The 19489-nt window shown below is 37.9% G+C and overlaps 1 protein-coding gene across 1 annotated transcript; it reads left to right on the forward strand.

The window, feature by feature from the left end:
• Positions 1-3998: 3998 nt before the first annotated feature.
• On the forward strand, positions 3999-18805 carry LOC127951151 (PAX-interacting protein 1). The gene is made up of 21 exons (XM_052548827.1): positions 3999-4175; positions 4833-4967; positions 5140-5183; positions 5337-5400; positions 5512-5622; positions 6825-7457; positions 9678-10536; positions 10724-10818; positions 12709-12801; positions 12938-13075; positions 13634-13755; positions 14112-14296; positions 14622-14665; positions 14831-14898; positions 15383-15485; positions 15797-15965; positions 16876-16976; positions 17154-17288; positions 17862-17937; positions 18100-18159; positions 18402-18805. The coding sequence occupies exons 1-21, from the start codon at positions 4095-4097 to the stop codon at positions 18416-18418; spliced, it is 3333 nt and encodes a 1110-aa protein (XP_052404787.1). The 5' UTR covers positions 3999-4094; the 3' UTR covers positions 18419-18805.
• The last annotated feature ends 684 nt before the right edge of the window (positions 18806-19489 follow it).

Genomic DNA, 19489 nt, shown 5'->3' on the forward strand with positions numbered 1-19489 from the left:
TCTGCAACCATTTGTGCCGATAATTAGACATAGCACTGCTTGTAACACTTCTCCTTCACACATTGGATTCTGGACTGTTAAATGATCCTTACTTCAACTGCTCTGTTTTAATGATCAAAGTGTTTGCATTTTGATATGCATCTTGCTGGGAGCGAAATCTAATGAATTCTTTGAAAATGTATTCATCTTTAATGTGAGCGAAAAGCTGAAATCCATATTTTACTACAGGTCCTTACATCAATATTTTAGAACATGTATTCCTTCATGACACTATAGTTCCATCATGCTTTGTGACTGCATAATGAATCTGCAACTGGGATCTGTTCGAGATTTAATTGTTCGAAAACGTAATTGCGCTTTCGAACAATGTCGGAGTGAAAATTGGCCGAACTGATTAAGCATTCATGTATGGCTTGGGGAAATCCACAAGCAGAAACAATAAACATGTTAAACAGAAGAGGTGAAATATGGACAGATTGCTGACCAAAATAGACCTTCTTGTCTTCCTATGCCTTAAGGGTATGAGGTTTCCAGGGGAAAAACAAGTAGTGGTTGATATATGCCCGATGTACTAAAACATTAAAATATTCATAACACCTCCAGCTTGAATACACAATAAATCAATAAAATATTTTATTCTATTGGTCTAAAGTCTAAATCAAACATCAGCTCCACGTGTCAAACTATTCTTTTAGACAGTCTTTTAGAAATGAAATGCATGTGTGGGAAGCTAGGATTTTCATAAACTACATAATTTCCTTTAATCAAATATGAGACATTCAACAGACTGTGTCATCCGCTCTCACATAGCTAATGCCCTCATCTTTTAAATCATTACTTTAATGACAGTTAAAACAGTGCCGCGGTGGAGGGCTCATCCTAATCACACTGGCACTTCTTCACTCTTCACAGCAGATTCCTTCAAACGTAAGGTGACAAGGATACATTTCAGTGCACTTACAGACCTGCTCATTAACAAAAGACTCCTTCAAACTGTTTCTGGCAAGTACATATTAACCACCAAATGTTTTGTGTTGTATGTAACCTACAGCACTTTACTAGTTTTCACTTTTAATGGGAGTTTTGAATTTGTGCCTATATGGTTTTGGACTTAAAGACACCTATTGCTGTCGATGCATGAGGTTTGTTTTTGCTGTTTTTGTCTTATGCTACATTAATCTCTATTGGATTCGATGCCAATTAACTTTAATGCTTTGTTGGAAGATCATACTGGTAAGCGGTTTGGCTGCTGCTCTGAACTGTGATCAGACTGCCGTGAGTTCTCTTCCCTGCGGTCACTGTGCATTGAATGGAGGCATTTTTCCTTGATCTGTGACATGGAAGCTGCTGGCCGTCACAGTTTGTTTAATCACTCCAGGCAGCAGAGACTGTTTGTTTGGGCATTTTATATCTACACTTGTACTCATTCTGTCTGAACTGTCTGGTGGACTGTGCACATGCTTCTCCATAGAGGTGACTTCAGGTAAACTGGGATCCCATTAGGATGACTGCCAAAAATGTCCCAATTCCCTTTAATTAACTTACACTAGACTATGACGTTGTGTACATTGAGTTTGTTATTTGATGTTTTGTTTACATAGAGTTATATGTTCATTCTTCATAAATCATCAGCCATGAGCACTGACTGAAAGCATAAAGAAAACAATATTGTTTATGTTATTATTACACTATTAATTATTAGCTCAACAGCATGATGAGGATGGTCACGTGATCTCAACATGAATGCAAAACATGACCCTGTCTATAAAACAGCTTTTTCTGCAAATCGACATTTAAATGATATTCCTCAAAAGTACTGTTCATTTGCAAAATATTTTTATTTGCAACATGAGTGCATCTGTAAGCCTACACTTTCAATCCATCATTTGGCCAAAGTAACTACATAAAAAGGTACTTTGTGCACTGAATTGCTCTGTGAAGGCAGCTTATTGTGCATTGATTTGCATATGCTAAGCATCACTGTTACTTGTCAAGCTGCCCATTAATTAACATATTCAGAAGAGCTGTAAGTGCATGCGCATGCAAAATAATAATAATAATAATAAAATAATTCTGCACATCGCGTTACTCAAAGAAACATTTATAACATTATATCATGCAGAGTTATCATATATACAAATATATCGTCTGTATAAGAATTAATAAACACTGAACACTGGAGGCAGTTTAATAAAGGCATTAAGTTTTTGGGAAAAGTTGTAGTTATGATTCGCAATATTTTTGGTAATAAACTTAGCCCACTAATGAATTGGAAAGACTAGTACTCTCAGGTGACATTCACATTACTTCAACTTATCATATCTTCGCGAATACAGCATCTTTCAATATACAGCATCATTCACACAACGTTACTCTGCCAGATCTACACGCGCACATATTCACGGCATCTCACCGCAGCTTGGTTAGGCTATTCAGTTGTTTTCCTCCCATTCCCGCTTACCTTCGGGCAAGACGAGTTTTGCTTCAGCGAAGGCAGTATCACTCCATTCGGTAGAAGACAGTATCCTGAGTGAACACTGTCTGTCAGTCTCTTGATCTCGTGTTCACAGGAGTGACCGCGTCCGCGTCCGCGCAGTTTCTCCCTCAGCGCAGACCACATTGGATGCAAGGTTAAGAACATAGCGTTACCATATCAAATCCCATGAGACAGACAACTGCACTGAGCTGTGCTCTCATGTACAGTTAAACGTTGCATGGTGTGTACATTGTTTCTTCCATTTATGATTGAAGCTTCCTGTTTTTGTAGCCTATAGGAGAAATTACATTCACTGAGGCCTGAAGCTATTAGTGAAGACCACTAATACATTATTTTCTAACCTTCATGATATTTACTCCGCACCTTCACATAACCCTCGCTCACCCTCACCTGTTGACATTAGATCTAGAACAAAGCAGCAGTAGTAGTTCTATTATGCGGATTTTTGAACATTTCAAACTGTAAGGCGAACTTCACAGTATTTTTGTAAATATATATTTTAAAGACATTTTCAAAAGATAAAAAAGGCTCTCATAAACAACCATATAACTTACACGTACAGACAAGAAAAAGGGAATAAAGTCAGCAAACAAACAAACACACATTCAGAATATTTCATTAGTCGGTTGAATTATTGGTTTTGGACACCTAATGAAAGATTACTGCAGAAAAAAAGATAAAGGTTGTCCTGTCTTAAATCAGCATTTGCAAAGACAGGATAGCCTGTATTTATTTTTCTTTTATTTTCCCAGTTAGGCTATTTACACTTTATATGAATGTAAATAATTTTTCTTTAAATACCAACAAAATTACCTTTTTTTATACATATCTTGTTCATAAAGATGTATTCTGGCCTGTCCCCTCTCAGTCACCGCATTCTGAAATTAAAGATTTTTTTTTTTTGTATGAACATATTTTATGTAGCTTTAGTTGCTTGAAGTTTCACTAGGTTATATGTCACTGTCAACCCTATTGCTCTTATAAATAGCTTTTTTTTAAAAGTGTTTGTTGCCTTAACTTGAAGTTAACTAAACAAAAGTATATGACGATAAAATATTAATTACTTCCAAGTAAAAATAAACTTAAGTGTTGAACTGTATAGCCAAATCAATCACAGATCCGTTTAAATTTAAATTCAAAGTTACATTTATTCCTACTTAAAATGCGTTGGTTATACAGATGAAAACAGTCACACACATAGAAGTGTTTCATATTTGGCGCTTTAATTGATGTAAATAAGCGCGTAAAAGATGACACGCAAATGTGACATGTTGCACAAATATAGGGGTGTTATGAAATGAGCAGTATATTTATTTTAATATAACTGGATAATTCAAGTCCAATTATGATATGAAAAACTAAATAGTTTTTTGCCATAACATAATCTATAATGTTATACTTGTATATTATGTATTTACCAGATGTAGTTGCATAAAGATATTGATCTCCCCCCACGAAAGAGATGTAAGGGTCCGGAGCCCGCCGAATCCACTTTGGCGCTTCAGTACCCTTTTCCTATTGAGGCCGATTGTTCGCTAATCTGACAGCAACATAATGCTTACTTTCTGCTGTAAAATTAATTAAATCAGTCAAAACAATGTCGGAAGACGACATAAAAGTACCGGAAGAGCTTTTCAAGGACGTGAAGTTCTATGTGGTGGGAGATATTGATCAGAAGGTACATTTAACATTAATAGGCTATTCATTTAGCTTTTTGGCTAATACTGGATACTGACTGGTGTTAGCATGAAGGCTAATCCACAGCAGCTTTCATAATATGGTGAAACCTAGAGAATACCCTATGGACAAATTGCATTTAATGTTATTCTTAAATACAGCTGCTTTTATTAATTCAAGTCGTCGGCTTTCGTATGTCTGGTGCCTTTATCTGCGGTTAGCGAAAGAACTGTCTTCAGATGTTAGCCATTGTCAATGACAACAATGCGACACTTCCCACGTTGGGCTCATTTTTGAGTTATTTTAGCGATTTATTTGCTATCCTGCCCCTTAAGTGTGTGTAAACAATTTTTGCTAATGGTAGCTAGCTTGTATCTTAAATAGGAAGTCGAACAAATAAAATAACGTTAGCATATGTAACGTTAGCCCTTCTTTCTGTGTTTCAATGTCTTTTGGCTTCATTATGTACCTTTGCTCCCAGTTGTCTTATTGGGATTTGTGCAGTTTTCATTTATATTTAGACTACATTCGTGTATGGTTTGTATAGAGTTCCTGGCACATCAATTAAGAGCTAGCACAAACCGATAATGTTTTATTTTATAAATTGTCTGTTATTTGACTGATATGGTAATGATCAATTCCTGACATTTGCTGATAGGTTGTACAACTTCTGAAAGCCGGGAAAGGGAAAGAAGTATCTTACAATGCCCTTGCCACCCACATTATAGCAGAAGATGGGGACAATCCAGAGGTCGGGGAATCCAGAGAGGTCTTTGACTTACCCGTTGTGAAGGTAAACACGCATAATATTGCACTGGTTATACACAAATAATATTGAAAGTTTTTAGACATTTACAGTTGGCAATAATTTATACTGATCTCCTGTTTGCGTTAGATTTGTTTACTTACTGTTACTAATGAAAATGCGCTGCAGTGTTGAACATTCACAATGCTTTCTGTTTCAGCCGAGTTGGGTGATCCTGTCTGTCAAATGTGGAGACCTGCTACCGTATCCTTCCATGATTAATGGGTTTGAAAGTGATGTTTATTTTGCACCCGACATGTCACGCATCAGCTTAATGCAATTTAACAACTGATGTCTAGTTAAAGATGAATCACATGCTGTTTAGATGTTTATCTATCTTGACTGGTAATCAATCAGAGTTACAGGATTTTCCCCAGAGTCAGGACAAGTGTTCTTTGGTGTTACAGCTTGTCTGCCACATGTAAGTTGCACCTGCATATTCTGCCAATTTATTCAAATCTACATATTGTCATCTGTCATTGTCAGGCAGCAGCACTGATTTGAGGATTTACCAGTCTTGTCATTTTTATAGCTGTCAGAGGATCTCAACACACTTTGGGCCTTTGTAACATTCTATGGAGGTGACTGTCAGCTCCACTTCAACAAGAAGTGCACACATCTGGTTGTGCCTGAACCGAAGGGGGTAAGCGCATGTGTTTTAATGCATATGTTTACTAATGGTAGTTAGATGTCAGTCAGGTTAGGCTGTTTTGTTTTTACTAATACTGAATGCATGGTGCGCAATAAGGCATGGTACACCAATACAAAGTCTTATGCTCCACTCTCTCTCCAAAGTAAAGTGGGGGAGGTGTGTGAGATCCAGCGGCTCAGTTAAAGTTTACGACTAATAGAGTCGTAATAGAGTCTTGGTTTATGTCTGTGGGTTGTTTGCTATTGGATCAATTGAGGCATGGAACTAGATTGCTGGCTTTATTTTATTGGGCCTCTTTTTGAGGTCTGAGTGCTGTATTAAAAAAAGGGTCAGTTTTTTTAACCAACCATCTAGGTTTTCAAAGCCTGACTTTTATAGGCTATTCTTGGTAACCAAGCTAATGAAATGTCATTGGTATTATCTAGTGAGCATGCAGAAACCTTTCTGATTTAACTTTTAATATTGAGAAAACCCTTGTGTACTTCAACAAACATCATGCAAATATATAACCACTGCAGTGATCATTGAAGTTGTGGATTTATCAGCATCCATTAATTTATGTCGAATACAAAATATTTTATCACTCTCCTTCTGTAATTTAAGGCTTAAATTTTAGATAAAAATGGTTTGTGATTGAAATAATTAATATTATGATTATTATTATTAACACAAATAAAAACTCCAGGTTTGTTTTGAGGTCTGCACAATTTGTCCAAAAATGTTTTTATAGCTATATGATTATATAATAATAGTACTATTAAAATAGTATTAATATTTAGCAGATTTGTGTAATTTTAAGTTTTTTCATGTTTCACTGTAAAATAAAATTCAACATATAATAAATGTATTTTACAGTGTAAAATTTTATTTTTATTTTGGAAGAAAACAGTATGAAGCCCTTAAAGCTTCTCTTTTGTTGACAACAGTCAGTTTATAAGAGCTTCTCTTTACAAGTTTGGAAAGATGGTTGGCGAATTTTGCATTCCCAAATGCACATTATAAGCAACCCAAACTTGCTGCAGATGCAGAAATTATTTCATCTGGAACAGCATTTTTTTGTGAATCACATTGCATATAATTTATTGAATTAAATTGCAACCTTTGCGATTTGATAATCGCACTGGGCAATATTGCAGTTCTTGTTTATTTTTTAGAGTAATTTTTTTTTAATGTGGGTTTTCTATCTTTGCCAGGCCAAGTATGAATGTGCTTTGCGGCATAGCAACATTAAAATAGTAACTCCAGAATGGATTTTGGACTCGGTGAAAGAAAAGAACAGGAAGGATGAGGCTCTGTATCACCCACGTCTTACAGTGTATGAGGCACCAGAAGAAGAAGGCAGCGAGTATGAAAGGAGCTCACGATCTGAAGGCAGCTACAGTGACAGACGCTCACCTCACAGTCGACGGTCCAGCCCTACATCATCCCGCGATGCTTCCCCAGTAGGCAGGCGTAGTCGTTCACCCTCATCGAAACATGAGCGCAAATCAGAGTTGATGTTCGATGACTCTGATGACTCATCCCCAGAGAAGGAGGACCGTAACCTGAACTGGACCCCAGCTGAGGTGCCACAGCCTGGACCCGCCAAGCGTCGAATACAACCTGGCAAAGAAACTGGTTTGATCAATCTCTGTGCCAATGTCCCACCTGTACCTGGAGGTTTTGGTCCGCCAGATGCTCGGCTGGTTGGTGCAGGTGGAGGTGTGCCACTAGGGGTGGAGAGATCGGATGTCATGGGTGGTTGGAATCCAGCTGCTAGGACTCTGAGGAACATTACTAACAACACAGACACGCAACAGGCCTCACGACCCTCCAATGTGGCACATGTAAGAAGCTTGGTTTTGAATGTAGTAGTGTTGTCAAAAGTACTCTTCGATACTGAAATTTTAAAAATATCCATTTCCTGCTAAGATTTGAGCGCTGTTGAGCAGATTCTTACACAGTGCTGATTGGTCAATGTGTTCACGCACTCAACAGATATGACTGTGATTGGCTGCAATGATATTCGCTTAATGCTCTTCACCGAGCACTAGGGCTGATTGGCTGAACGATATGGACAAAATTTCATATCTCGATATTCATGCCAGATATCTCGATATCGATATGATATGACTACGTGTTATTTTGCTAAGCACGACCTGCACAACACGTCACTCTGGTTTACATCGTCTTTTCTGAATCCAAAATACTTCCAAATTATGGAAGATGATTTATGTTTTGGCACCAAGTCAGATTCTAAACTGGCACTGGCCGCATTATCTCCCACACTCATTTCTTTCCTTCTAATTTATCCGCTGTCTCTGTACAGTGTGCATAGACGTTGGAACAGGGGGGGCTGGGGGGCGGCCAGAGACAGGCGCGCTCAGAGCTAGTGCTGTCACTTTTGTGAAAAAATCATTTTCGATTTTTAAGACATAAGTGTTCATGTCTAAAAAAACAAAAAAAAAGGTTTCCTTTTTCAACGTCAAATAACGGACGAACGTAAAGAGAGCGCTGGAAACGCACAAGTCAGCAATATTTCTTATTTATTTGCATGAACTTTCGTGAAGAATAACAAACGGCAACAGGAGTGCAACATTCTCTAAAAAATATATATGCAGAGGGGACGGCTGCCATAACAAAAGAAAAACATCACTGCAGGCTTCATTTATGATTTAGGCAATTCAAAAATCTCCAAGATTATTTTTAATAATGATTCAATCCATTTAAAAAAACTGTTCAAAAAATTAAACTTTAAATGGACTTGAGAACAGGCCATGTGTGTTTTTTTTATTGAACGTAACCGACACTAGGTAGGCATATTGTAATGCGCAAAAAGGCGCAAAATAAGGCCATTACAAATTCATTGGACAGGAAAACAAGTCGATCAACATTTTCGGAGTCCAGAGCAGAGCGTTTTTTATTCACTATGTGTCCAGCTGTTGAGAAGACACGCTCCGACCGCACTGATGTCCCAGGGACACTCAGGTACAGCTGCGCAAGGTGGGGGTATTACTGCCAATTTCCACCACAAAAGCCGGTCGCTCTCAGCTTGCAATGGTCCTTTTCATAACTCATAACTCGTCTACTGCGCCGCGAGACCTCCAGACGCGCGTAAACGCGTCTTTACATTGAAATCATTCGCGCCAGACGGAGAGGTCGCAACTTTTCAGTGTTTTCAACCACATACTGTTTATTTTAGTTTTCAAACAAATAAATTCACATAAGTACTAAAAAACAATACATTTAGAGTTTATAAAATACACACTGATGTCTATGGAAGAGGTAATAATAATCCTTTCCATTATAATTCGACACGTTTAATTCATATCAGATACACTTTGTGTAAGTAACTTCAGTGTTTACATATTCTATTCCCAGTTCACCAACCACTTACTTTTAAGTATTTCGGGAGAAGTGGATGAATTCACATGTTGTAAATCCAACAGATCCGATTCTCTGAACTGCGTCTGCGGCACAAACTCGTAAAACTAATGTTTGTTGTGACTGCCAGAGTTGTATGCAGGGCGAGCGCGGAGAGGGGAAATCTATATCATCTATATCGTTGCTTTTTTCGATATTAATATCTTGAAAGTTCATATCTAGATATAGATATGATAACGATATATCGTTCAGCCCTACCGAGCACTCACACAGAAGCACACAGGAGCGTTTGAAAGCCGCTGATAAGCATGTATTTCAAACGCTCCTGTGTGATTCTATAGCCAATCACAGTCATCTGTTAAGCGCATGAACACAATGACCAAACAGCTCTGATTCATAATCTGCTAAACAGCACTCAAATCTTGGTGGCAAATGGACATTTTTAAAATTTCAGGTGTATAAATTCTGATATGTGCTCTACTGTTCAAAAGTTTGGGGTTGATATATTATTGAATATTTGAACAAAAAATGTTTTTGTTTAGACGTACACATTAAAAAAATAATATAATATTGTGAAATATTATTACAGTTTAAAGTAACCTTTTATTCTGTTTTAATATATTTTAAAATGTATTTTATTCCTGTTTTTTTTTGTTTTTGTTTTTTTCATTCTGTAATTTCAGATCCTCCAGAGTCTTTCAGCCTCATCTAAAGGCGTGGTGGAGCACCTGGGAAATCAAGGCCAGCCTGGTGTTCCCAACCAGATTCTGTTTAATTCAGTTAAGACCCAGCAGCAGCTACCGCCTGAAGCACAGCAGCAGTTAATACAGCAGCAACAGTCACATCAGATACCACAACAGCAACAGCAGCACCCGCAACAGATGGCACAACAGCATCCTATGATGCTGCCACAGGCCATGCAGATGCATCACCATCAGCAGCAACAGCAGCAACCCCAGCAGCAGCCGCAGCCACCACCGCAGCAAGGCTTCCCTCAAATGCCTCAGCAGTCCCATCAGTTCTTACAGCAGCAGATGCATCAACAGATGTATGCACAACAACAACAGCAGCAGCAGCAGCAACAACAACAACAACAACAACAGCAACAACATACATTCCCACAGCAGCAAATGCGACCACAGCAGCTCCCAAGACCACCCTTGCAGCAGCAACACGCAATGCAACAACAGTTGCAACAGTTACAACAGCAGCATAGGCTCCAGTTGCAGTTACAACAACAACAGCAACAGCAGCAGCAGCAGCAACAACAGCAGCAGCAACAACAACAGCAGCAGAACCAGCAGCAGTTGCACCAACAGCATTTGCAGCAGCAACAACATTTCTTACAACAACAACTCCAACAGCAGCACATGCAACAGCTGCAACAGCAGCAGCAAATGCAACAGCAGCATCTGCAGAACCAGCAGTCTCTACAACATCAGAACCAGCAGGTTACTCAGAATCTGACCCAGACCATGCTGCAACCTTCAGTGATGCCTGCGCAGCTGCACCAGCTGTTCGGGCATGAACCTGGACAAGACAGTAAGTGCAGCGGCTGCTGCTTTGTGATAACAGACAGGCATGTACAATAGAAATAGTTATAATAGAAATAGTCTTTGTTATTAAGATGTATGCAGAGTCTCCAATTTTAGCTAACTGAAACTGATTTCTCCTGAATGGATTGACTTACAATATGCCAGGGAAATTTAACATGATGCTTTTTTTTCAGTCCCTGAAGAGGGATTCCTGGTTGGCTGTATCTTTGCAATTGCAGACTATCCAGAACAGATGGCTGATAAACAGTTACTGGCCACATGGAAAAGAGTAAGTTACACTGTACTCCTGAATTTTTCACGCCAAAACATGCTGTTTTTTCCGTACTTGTACTTTAAGACCAAATTTTCATCTAGTATTCAGAAGTTTAGAGCGGTGGTTCTCAACCAGGGAACTTAAGATGACTTAAAATGAGACAAAACGTGAATGAAAATAAGCTAAACAGCAAAAAATACAAATATTTATATTTTTAGATGGGTTTTTAATTAAACCAGGATTCTCGTTGTCTTGAGAAAAATTTGATATGAGTAAGCCTTATTTTAACATTAAAATTTTAGACCATGTAAATTAATGTTTTCTTACAGGAAAAAAAAAAAAAGAATCCAAAGGTATTATTATTTATTTGAATGAATATAATTTTTTCCTACTACGTATTTTCCAGACTATAAGTCACACTTTTTTTCATAGTTTGGCTGGTGCTGCGACTTATAGTCAGGTGCGACATATTTATCAAAATGAATTTGACATGAACCAAGAGAAAACATTGCGCTCTATGCTGCTCAGTTCTCCTGTAGCCTACACTGAAAACATAGAGCGCCTTCTCACGACGGTAGACGGTAATGTTTTCTCTTGGTTCTAAATAAATGCGACTTATAGTCCAGTGCGGCTTATATATGTTTTTTTCCTCATCATGAGAAAATTTTCGGCATTATAGTCTGAAAAATACGGTATGGCAAAATTGAGTAAAGTATTTAAAAAAAAATCTTTTAATATTAAGAATGTATCAACAACTATTGAATATTGAATATATATTAAAACTTTATTGGAAATTGGTACTGAAAATAGACAAAACTCCACAATAATAACAGAAAGCTCCAGTGCAAAAAAAACTTTTAGTCTGAGGAATTGTTAATTCAATAATGGACTTTTTCAAGCATCAGGAAAATCCATTAATTAAATGAATCGGTGTCTTAAATAGAAAATTATGTGTTGTAAATAATGTGAATACCACATTATGAATAGGGCTGTCCTCAACTAAGAATTTTTCTTGTTCATTTGAAGCATTAGTCCACTAATCGCACTTTATTAATAAACCATTTAAAACATTATAATGAGCCTATAGTGATGTACCAGTAGTGATGCACCTGTATGCATGTTTCACACATTACATAATCATGTTTTCACACATTACATAATCTGAGAATTTGTTTTCCATTTGCACTGTTTCATTCAAACGTAGACATTTCAATCTCTATAGATATATTTTGAATGTCTTTAAGGCAAAGATATACACAGTTTCACACTCAAGTTCACAGACCAAGATGGCAGAAAGACAATCCTGTTTGCTTTTTATTTTACAAAAGCGCAATATTGTGCTCACACAAATGCACACGCAAATAAACAAACTCTTTACAGAGTCTAAAGATGTATTACATTTATCTATATGACCCAAAATTACGGAGTATTTTAATAACAAGTGAGCGCACCGGCGCCCCCATCTGTCCTGCAGTGAGCTACTGTTCAGCTTACACACTCAGCACACACTTGAAGAGCGCACATTTCTCGAGGTTAACATTAGATTGAGCGGCCATGTAAAGTTGCTAATACTTAGGCTACATATTTCAGATGATAAGCCATGTTTGAGGTTGATGAGTGAATTTGATGTCCTGCCCGAGGTACTGTATTACCATAGACCAGCCGTAAACAATCTGTTAGTCACAGACTGTGACTTCGCCCATGGATTTTCTTTTTTGTTTTTTTGCGACTAATAAAATGTTGGTTGACTAATGATTAGGGGGCAGCCGTTATTATGAAATAGTATTTTACCATATCAGTAGAAAGGTACATATTTGAAATCCACCTCTTACTTAAACATCCTGTTAGATTATTAATTTTTTTTTCTGGCAGAATGCAAATAAGACATTGTTATTTTGCACACAGATCATTCAGGCAAATGGAGGGACTGTGGACTCTGTTCTCAGCCGCTGCACTCATTTACTTTGTGAGACTCAAGCCAGCAATACCTATGTCCAGGTAAACATAAAAGCTTGTTTTGAAAAGCATTGTGGTTTAATTGGTGGGAAAACGTCTTCAATGTTATGTTTTTTAGGCTACTTTCAGTCGTGATGTTTACTAATGATCTGTTATTAAACTGTTTTTCTTGTACCAGGCTCTGAGAGAGGGGAAACGTTGTGTGACAGCTCACTGGCTTAACACTGTTCTCAAGAAGAAGAGGATGGTTCCCCCTCATAGGACACTTCATCTTCCTTTCATCTTCCCTCCAGGGGCCAAGCCCTGCTCGCAGCATGTAAGAACCAGTCCTTTCTGTTCAGTGGCTGTAGTTCATCATATTAATTTAGGGCTGGGTAAAAAATGTAAAAATTGTAGGCGTTCATTAGAACAGAATACATTTTCATTAGACTAAGCTTTTAAAATATACCTGCTTGTCATAGGATAAATGGAAATTAATATTATTGCTGTTGTTGAAATTAAAACTCTTAATGTATGTAATGTATTCTATTTTATATATATATACACACACACACACACACATATATATATATATATATATATATATATAAATAATATTTTATTATTTTTTTAAATAATAAACAATTACTTGATTTTAAATAAGTTTTATTGATAATTGTATTAAAATGTACATCTAAGACATATGTTCACACATTTTAGAGTGTGAACTATGCTTCTTGATATTGAATCAATACAAACACAAGTCAAATTCAATCTGAAAATGAGTGCCAATACCCAATCATGTGGTATTATTCAGTTTATCATACATTTGAGCGTTGTATACATGGACTTTAGTGTTAGTTTCTGATATTGTGTTTACTTTTTGTTGTAAAAGATCATTTCTGTGACTGGATTCGTGGACAGTGATCGTGATGATTTGAAGCTCATGGCCTATCTAGCAGGAGCCCGATACACAGGCTATCTTTGCCGTAGCAACACTGTACTCATCTGTAAAGAGTAAGATCCAGTGCAGTCTCCAGTTGTTGCTCTTTTTCAACTGGTTCACTTTCTTCCCGATTTCTTTCTGTAGTAAATCTAGAGGTTTCTTTTCCTCACTATGACTGTTTATAGAAGTATAGTAAACTGTTGGTTTCTTTCAGTGGTCAATAGAATTATAATTATTTATTTTTTTACAATTCCTTTCCCTAGGCAGTTTAATTTTGAATTCACTTTTAAGGCAGTTATTAAAGTTTTTACTGTAACAATTGAGCAAATAAATTAAAAACGACAAATCACATTAATTGTTTCATATCTTTCTGAAAGCTCAGTCTTCTTATTAATATATCCAATGCCCCCTCTTTCAATGGCATCAGACCGAGTGGGCTGAAATATGAGAAAGCAAAGGAGTGGAGGATCCCCTGTGTGAACGCCCAATGGCTGTGCGACATCCTACTGGGGCAATTTGAAGCTCTGCGGCAAATCCAGCACAGCAGATACTCCCAGTTCAATTTGCCTGAACCGCTGGCACCCAACCCTCATCTTGTGCACAACCTTCTGAGTAAGCTTTATTCCAAACAGCAATGTAATTTTGAGTTATTGCGGTGCTATAGCGGCCAGATTTCCAAGCTGTTGAGGAGGTAGAACATAAAATGCTGAACGTGCTGCAAACGTGCCTGATGAAGACCTGAGGGTCGAAACGTTGCCTTGTACATAATTAAATACACTTTTGTATGGAGCAGTATTTTTCAGTGTGCAGACTGCATTTTTGTATTTATTGATTGCATATCCAGTTGTCTTGCACCTGGCCCAAATTTGGGTTCATGTGATGTGCACACCACTTCTGTGTGTTCAGAACATAAAATGCTCTCATTTTTTGTGGTCAGGTGCTTGGCGTATTCCTGTGAAGATCTCACCGGAGGCGTTGGCGGTGAGTGGGCTCTCACACGGACACACTCTGATTGCTTGCTCTTGTTTGTGATGCTCGAGCCTTGCAGTGAAAGTCCTCAGCGGATACACATGTAACAGCATGTCTGGGCAGATGTGTATGTGTTGAGACTCACAGACATCTTTTTTTTGTTGTCGCCTCACACAGAGCTTACGTCTGCAGCTGAAACAGAAACAGGCTGATGTCGGCTCACAGCCGCCCAACAAGAGGCCCAAGTGAGTTCAAACAGTGAAAGATTGTTCGAGCTGGATGGTAGAATCCAGACTGTACCATTTCCAGATCCAGTTTTTCCCCAGAACTTTCTGTTGCGTGTCTCAATGTCTCTACAATGTTCAAATTATTTTGATTGTGAGACTGATTATTACATGAACAAGTTCTTACTCTCAGCAACAGCCTGGCAGAAAAACTCAAATCTCCTGAAGGACATACAAATATTCCTTGGCAAATGCACACAGTAGCATAAAAAAGTGCAGTATAAAACATTAAAGGTGCACGTGTGAGCTGAATGTACTGGGCATGCGCAGTTAGAGAAACCTCTAGTGATGATGACATTTTTTTTTCATGCACATATGCTAGCTTATACCTATTTTAGGCTTAAATAGGGGACAAAAAGTAGAAGACTAAAATAGTGTTATGAAGTACAATAAAACCTTTCCGGGGCAGAATGCTGGAGAAATAATGCTCTCTCTTCTTTTGCAGGTTAGAAGAGTTGCCAACACCTACTAAAAAGCTTTCACCTGAGTCCACACCTTACGTGCTCTTCACAGGCTTTGAACCTCTGCAGGCACAGCAGTACATAAAGGTAACTGAACGCATGCACTCTTTTTGAAAGAAGCAAAGAAAAACGAATGACACTGACCTAGTTTTAAGAAGTTATAAAATGTCTCTAGTCACATTGTGTCTGGCTGGCAGCTCTCAAGGCTGCTGGAAAGCTCTGAAAATGAACATGTTTGTAAAATGGTCATGAGCTTATTTCCTCTGAACTGTTCGAGAGCACTGCGAAATATATTGCTCCATTCAGATGCGCTTCAGTAAGTAACCCCTCATGGTGTTCTGCTCGCCCTTCCCTGCATCCTTTTATCATCTCTCTTTCTCTCTCCTCCTTGGCTGCAGAAATTGTATGATCTTGGAGGGGAAGTGGCTGACAGCGCTCAGAAGTGCACTCATCTGGTTGCTAGCAAAGTGACAAGAACAGTGAAGTTCCTCACTGCTGTATCTGTAGTCAAGCACATAGTCACTCCAGAATGGCTGGAGGAAAGCTGGAAAAGCCAGAAATTTGTGGGTGAGTCAGTGTGGAGTATACTTTGTTTCAATCATTATACAGATTATACTGATTTGTGGACGCTCTAAAGAGCCTTGCTTCATATTCCAGCAAGAAATGTTTTGTGATTTTAAAACATTAAATATTAATGTAACGTAATGAACAATGGATTGGAATATAGTTGGTTCTTGAGTTCACAAGCAGTTTCCATAGAAATGGACAAGCAATCTCAACCCACCTCCCACTTGGGTGTTAAGTCATTTCTAATCCCATTAGGGATGTGCTGGTGTGGAAATTTTCATTGGTACTGCCAATTTTTTTTTTTAAACAAATGCCAAGCTCACACTTGTCAGAAGAAGACCAACATGTCACCCAGAAATATTTTAGGTTTATTTCAAATTTTTCAGACAGGTTTGGAATAATTTTGAATATAGAATTTGAGCCAACAACATAGAATGAAATTGCCATAACACAGAAGAGTGTAAGAGGAGGAAGTGGGAATTGTTCTGTCTATTTCTTCTTGTGTTTTAAAAACCTTTTGTAGTGTATTTTCCATAAACTCATGATATTGGGCATGATATGATCTGCTCGAAGTAATGTCAATCACTCTAGTGGCTGTAACTTAAAGGTATATTTAACCCAAAGATGAAAGTGTGTCATTTACTTCCATGTCATTCCAAGCCTTTCGTCAGTGGAACATTAAACTTTAAGAAGATATGTTGAAATTTTCTACATACATTTCAAAGTCATTGGTCCCCAAAACTGTCTCGTTACCAACATTTTTCTGCATTTTCTGCAACATGTTATGCAAAAGAAAGTCATAGAGGTTTGAAACAATATGTGGTATCCCTTTGAGAACAGTATATCAGTAGATACAGCTGTATTGCCCATCCATAATGCTAATTTGATTTGTTCCTCTTTGTGCTTGCAGATGAGCAGAGCTACATGCTGCGAGATGCAGAGGCAGAGGTGCTGTTCTCTTTCAGTCTGGAGGAGTCACTGAAGAGAGCTCATGCGGCTCCTCTCTTCAAGGTCAGGAGCTTTGGGATATTTAGAGTCCATCCACTTTAGTGCGTGTACTTCTACTCAAACTTGTTTATATGACTCTGCAGAACATAGGCCAATCAACTATGTGTCTCTGCGCTGACATGTGGCATAATTGGATATCACAAGGAAGCGCGTGTTCTGTTGTCTTTTCTTCTTTTACAGGGGAAGTATTTCTATATAACTCCAGGAATCTGTCCGAGCCTCAGCACAATGAAAGTTATAGTGGAGAGTGCCGGAGGGAAAGTGCTATCCAAGCAGCCCTCCTACCGCAAGATCATGGAGCACAAGCAAAACAAGGTACCCCAATCAGAGGCGTGTGGGGCTGTTGTATTGATGAGGATGCTGGGTCACTCGACTCACTCGCTTAATGAGCACCTGTTTGTCCCCTACACAGCTGTTCTTTGTATTTTGTGCTGCTCTGAGCCACAATGTGAATTCAGAGTACCATTTTAAAGGGAATTATGCTAGTAGATAAACAAGGATGCATTACACTTTATTTATTGGCATGATATATAACAATATACACTGTAGATCAAAATTTTGAAGGCATAACATTTTGCTTTTAAACAATTAATACTTTTCAGCAAGGACACAATAAATTGATCAAAAGTGAAAGTTAAACCCATTAATAGAAGTGCAGAATTACAAAGTTACACAGTGACATAATAAATACATAATTACAGAAGATGTCTAGGTCAGATAAATGCTGTTTTGTTTAGCTTTCTATTCATCAAAGAATGCTGTAAAAATAGTAAGCAGCACAACTGATCGTCAATAACCACGCAAGCTGGGTGCTATTTAAGTTTTTTCTCTGTTGGTGTTTATCTGTGTAATAATAACTGACACTCGTGTCATTCATGTTTGTTTTAGAATTTACCGGAGATTATTTTAATAACCTGTGAAAATGACTCCCATCTGTGTCGAGAGTACTTCTTGAAGAACATCGGTAAGAGGGCATAACCTTCAGGCCCAGTTTCCATCTCAAAATTGACGTTTGTCTCTGGATAATATAAAACCACTTTAGTAGGAAAATCTAATGTGTACACATTTCAGTCAGCCATCACTCAAGCACAATCTTATGATTTTTTTGATGATCTCTTCATTTCAGATGTTTACACTGCTGAGCTCATATTGACGGGGGTGTTGACTCAGACCTTGGATTATGAATCATATCCTTTTAAAATGCATGCAAGATTTAACAGACACGTGAAACAATCACTTTTGAATGAATTCTGAATCAACATCTGAGTGAAATGAAGCAAGAACTGTTTTGTGTAATTAAGCTTTGTTAAGCTTGTCATTTACTGATGTTCATTAGACCGCACATTTTTTTAAAGCTTTTTTGTAATAAGTTTTAATGTATTTATTGATTTATGCATGTATGGTTTATTACGCTCCTTAACAATCTCACATATAAATTCACATGATGTCCTTGTAAGGACATGAATATTATATGACTGCTGGTGCCCTGTTCTGGATCGACGTTAAAGGTTACTTATTAATTTTAGTGTACAGTCATGTTATATTTCAATGTTTGTATTTTATTACTTGATTTAATAAATAATTTGTTACCAGTTTTGTAAACAAAGTAACAGTGAATCTAAATAAATTACTGTTATTTGTAATGGTTGTTTTAAATGAAGGCAAAGCTATGTTTTTACTGTGATAAATGTTTGCCCCTTTTATGGTTTTGCAATAAAATCCGGATTTGATTGTGTTTTAAAGAATGAATCTGTCAGTTTATGTGTCCGATTTGATTCTGGATCGAATGGTATTTATAAATGTCAGGTCTACAATAAAGATTTTTAGTTATATTTATGGACTTTTGTGCCTTTTATTTTGAGAGTACGGTGGAGAGATGACTGTAAAGTATTGGATTGGAGAGAGGGGAGCGGGATCAGCAAAAGGCGGGATCTTGAGGCGGGATTCGAACTCGGGTCACTGTGAGCGAAGTTGCGCTAGATGTCGACGCGTTAACCATGAGGCTTTTGGCCAACCTAAAAATACAACCACTTTGCAGGTCGCAAAAACGTATTTACACTCCCAATCATGTCGTCTCTCCAATGCTTTTGGGAGTACACAGGGTAGACTACTCTGTTCTCATTGAGGCATTCTTCTTTTAAAGGCATTATTCCTGGTAGACAAAATTTAATTAAATGCTAATGAAGTGTTAGAGTACTTACCGGTGGAGGGCAATTGTGTGCTGTCAGACAGTTCGCCTGGGGTGATCCCATGGCTCCTGAGCTGGGTTGTGGAGTGGAGCTGGCAGTAATGCCCTCTAAAATGGGATAAATTAAAACTTACCCAGCCAAGGTCATGTGCCAGAAATGCAACAGGGGAAACAATAGGTGGTTCGCTCAGAGCTTGAGATCACCCACTCTGGTGTGAAAATATCGATCGATACATCTACGCTAAAAGTGTGTTCACAGTGCATTTGTTTTCGAGTCCAACATACTGCATCAGGAAATGCTTACAACTGCACTACATCGCTTAATACA

The sequence above is a fragment of the Carassius gibelio genome, chromosome B2, assembly GCF_023724105.1.
Source record: "Carassius gibelio isolate Cgi1373 ecotype wild population from Czech Republic chromosome B2, carGib1.2-hapl.c, whole genome shotgun sequence".
Taxonomy (NCBI): Eukaryota; Metazoa; Chordata; class Actinopteri; order Cypriniformes; family Cyprinidae; genus Carassius; species Carassius gibelio.